Raw genomic sequence first — 4138 nt, 5'->3', positions numbered from 1 at the left:
CTATGAAAGTGACATTTAAGCTGCAATTTCACTGTTGTTACAGTTTAAAAACATAAAAAATAGATGAAGCATCATAAAATCATAAAGTACACCTATGCCCTGTTTTTAACCTTTCAAACCAGTAAACATATAATAAGATAGGGCTAGTGCTGTTTGATTTCTTTTTATTAATATTATTATTATCTTGGGAATGTAGCCATTTTCATTGATAGACACAGTAATAGTGGGATAGTAGATCAAGTGGTGCGAGTGTGGGTAGTGAGATGGGAACACGACCCAGACCAGACCCGAACCCAAATCTCCCATGAGCATGGCAGCTAAAAAATGACGGGTGACCTTTCCAGTCATTTGTATGAACAAAATATTTAAAAATATTTTTTATTTTAAATCATTCAAATTCAGGCTGATTCACTAATAAGTCCTTCAGACCAATTTTTGAACCAGGTTAACCGATTTGTTGAAAAGAATCAATACAACAGAACAATTTGCTCACAAATTGGACATCACTATGGTTTTGCAAGCAAGTTTTACCAAATAGTTAATAGCAGAACACAATTAGACAAAATGTATACCTATCTCAATTACCCTTAAAAAAAATCTAGAGTTCTAAGAAACTTGACGCAAACTTGCTGCAAATTTCCCACTCATTATTTTCACATGCAAATGAGCTTGCGATTCACCACAAATGTTTGCAAGAAGCTCTTCAGCGGTAGTGGTGAACCTGCAGCAAACCTTTGGTGACAAAGAAGAGTTTTCCTGCAAATTTTTCTTAAAATTCCCATTTCTTTTAAACTTTATCTTTTGTGTATGGGTTCTTCAGCAAGTATTGATATTTTTCGTAGTTATCCAGTAGGTATTTTGGAGCATACATATGTTCTTTGGGGTCTGTAGGTGGGTAGTCTGGTAAAGACCCATCAAACCAACCCCCAGTCCGTATTAACTCTTGAATATAACTTAGTTTTCGTTTTTCTGTGTAATCGCCCCAACGTGGGAAGTCTCCATTCTGGGCTGAAGTAAGTTTGTAATAAATCCCCTCTGGTTTGAAACACCAGGAACAGTGCCATCCGGCATAGTGAACGGGGCTTCCGATGGCCCACGGTACCAGAATGCGTCCCATAGAGTTCTCATATTCCCGGAATCCCGACATTTTGTAATACGACCGACGTCGAAGAAGAATTCCATCACCCTTGTAAACTTTAAAGAGCATACCTGCCGTGCAACCCGACAAGACGTTCAACGTTCCAAATTGTCTCCAGTAAAATCCATACAGAGATTTCCGCATGTGGATCCCAAATGGCTCGGTCCAGCCATTATAGAGTTTGAGGAAAAGGATTCCCTCTCGTGCGGGAATTTCATCCGCATCATCCATAATAAAAACATCGTCCGCTTTCAAGCCCTGAATGCGTGACATTCCGTTTTTGGTCAAATACGTTCGTAAATAATCATCGGCGATCCAGCCATCTGAATGGCCACCATTTGGAAAATGGTCAAGGAAGATGTAAAGGATCTTGTGCTTAATGTAATCAAACGTTCCATTTAGGATCAGCTGCCGGAAATAAAGAGGTCTCGGGTCACCGTACGCAGTAAAATTGGATTCGCAAACTAAAAACACATCCACGGCATCAGCAAGTTCGTGGAATCGAGTGTGTAGAAGGTCAAATTCGTGGTTAATGTTGATGGCATTGATGACTCGCCGAGGAACTTTTCTGGGTGTTAATTTTGACTTGGTTTGGAGATTTGAATGTTGCACGATTGTAGGTATGCCACAATGAGGGCCGTGCCAGCCTTGGCGGCAGGCGCACTCAACCATCTTCTTGCCTTCATTGATCGAATCATGTTGATGATGCTGCTGCAGTATCGCACGTTGAGATGCAGACTCTGACATTTTAGTCCCCTCGTGGAAGCACATTGCTCCGGATTTGGAGTGGACGAAAAATGATGAGGAACCATCATGGAGGACAAAGGTACGTTCGTGAAGGTCTCCATTTGGAAAAGTGTCATCTGGCGGAATCACATTTGCATCAACAAAACCCTATTTGGAGCAAAAGAAGCTTATTATAAACTCTGTAAAGACTCATTACATTCATGGTTAAGTCTCATTGTCTTGAGCTTGATGCTCAGCAATATGTGTCTACTTTCTACCATAATAACAAAAGTATAATCCATGTTTTGTGTGTTCTAAATTAATAGGGATAATGACTATAAAGGACTGTCCAGGCTTTAAGTTGAAACCTGAAACCAGTCTGTAAATGAGAACCTCTGACTCAATCCAACTAACCTAACCTAACCCGGAATTGCATCACGTTTACATTCTGCAGTCATGGTGCTAATGCTGTAACACTGTATGTAACATGGTCATAATGTTCATGCTGACTGATCACGCCTGAGTGAAGAAATTAACCAGAAAAAGAAATTGGCATCAAATTAGGTAGAACACTGGGTTTCTCTTACCGATGACGTAGACCAATAGCAGTAAGAAGGCGTTTAACAGCCGGCACAAAGTTTTCCTGAAAGTTTGCACTGGCAAGCAGTTTTAAAACACTGCAACAAATTCAAAAACACCTTTTTGGACAGATTTTGTTTGAAATGACATCACTCCCGTTCTTTCTTCGATTTATAGTATATTGTACATTGACAGAGGTTTCCCTAACCCTAAGCTAAGCTTACTAGAATCAGACGCAAAACAAAAGTTATACACGAAAAACTGACCTCTGGGACACTGTGATCCCTAAACCACTTTATAATTTCTCATTAATTTCTAGACACTCTCATTGGCCTTACCTGCAGATAGCTGTGCTTGTGATAGTCGTGGCGGAACCGTAATTCAGTATCCGGCACATTCCAGAAGAAACTGCTGACCATCTTCAGTGTCTTTAGGTGTGAAGAGGGCGAGGAGAGCTCTTGTAGTAAAGGAATATTGTGCAGGGCTTTGTAGTAATGTAGGAAGGTAATGATAAAGAGCCCCACCAAGCACAACAGGAAGACCTTATACCTCCTGACTCTCATCCTGTAAGAAAGAACAAATTGTTTAAACTACGGTTTAATGTTCAGCTTGAAAAGTGTGTTTTTTGTGCTATTTTTGCAGAAGAAAAAACCCCAACTTAAACCAGGCTAAGATGGTTTGCTGGTCTTCCAGCATGGTCAGGCTGGACTGTTTTCTGATTTTAGAGACATTTTGGGCACTTTTCAACTACTCAGTCTGGGAGACAAGCTTAAACCAGCTAAGAGAAGCACAATGGTTTAAAGTGTTTTTTTTCCCCCCTTCTTCTTCTTCTTCTTCCTCTTCTCAGCAGGGATATTTCTTTCAAATAAATATCATTGGTTTGATATGTTGTTACCTAATGCAAATAGTGTCCAAATAGTTTTTGGTGCCACTATAGCTGCAAATCCAGTTCATGCTACTTCAGTGTGTCTAAAATGAAATTCAGCACTTCACTTCCTGAGTGTCTTTTCAATGTAAAGACAAAAGGCCACAAAACCCCACCATGTGATTACATAGCAACAAGCTAATGCAATGACATAGCGTTCTCTTGTTGCAGCTGATCACGGGTGTCATTCATGAGCATTTAAGATTAACTGACTAACATGATTTAGTCCCTAAACATATTCTTCTCCAACACTGGGGTGTTTTTGTCTCATTCCATTAATAGATGAGCAGTGTTTTGAGACATTAGCTACCATGGGAAAGAGCAAAAACAATCTCACTGTTAAGCTATTCTGTTTTACTCTATTGTTGGAGCATGTTTGGGAAAAGCCAAACAGAGCTTACAAAGTAAGGGAGATTATATTGATTCAAGTAACCCTTAAAATGTTTTAATAAAAAACAACCTTTGGACCAGTTAGTTAAAAGTGGTTGCAAGAAAAGTGAAGTTATACTTCTGAGAAAAAGCCTAGCATCATTTGTTTGCAGATGCCACTTCATTTTATATCTTGTTATTGCATATTTTTAAGTGTGACTTAAGTGTCAAAATCCTTTTTTTTTTTCTCTCTTTTTTTTTACACTTACTGTACATTTGCAGTTTTATGTTTTCCTGTCATGTTATATGTACCACCTGGCTGAAAGGATTGCTGCTTTCAAGTCACTGAATGATTCTGGATATGGAGATGCGTGTGTTTACGTCCATCAAACATTAACACA

At 39.2% G+C, this 4138-nt stretch overlaps 1 protein-coding gene across 1 annotated transcript; it reads right to left on the bottom strand.

Annotated features, from left to right (window-relative positions):
• Positions 1-301: 301 nt before the first annotated feature.
• On the bottom strand, positions 302-3012 carry mgat3a (beta-1,4-mannosyl-glycoprotein 4-beta-N-acetylglucosaminyltransferase a). The gene is made up of 2 exons (XM_051717741.1): positions 2782-3012; positions 302-2032 (listed from the first exon to the last, which is right to left on the bottom strand). The coding sequence occupies exons 1-2, from the start codon at positions 3004-3006 to the stop codon at positions 788-790; spliced, it is 1470 nt and encodes a 489-aa protein (XP_051573701.1). The 5' UTR covers positions 3007-3012; the 3' UTR covers positions 302-787.
• Between the last annotated feature and the right edge of the window lie 1126 nt (positions 3013-4138).

Source organism: Myxocyprinus asiaticus, chromosome 14 (assembly GCF_019703515.2).
Source record: "Myxocyprinus asiaticus isolate MX2 ecotype Aquarium Trade chromosome 14, UBuf_Myxa_2, whole genome shotgun sequence".
NCBI classification, from domain to species: domain Eukaryota; kingdom Metazoa; phylum Chordata; class Actinopteri; order Cypriniformes; family Catostomidae; genus Myxocyprinus; species Myxocyprinus asiaticus.
Note: the sequence above shows the minus strand (reverse complement) of the source record. Positions and strands in the feature narration are given on the sequence as shown.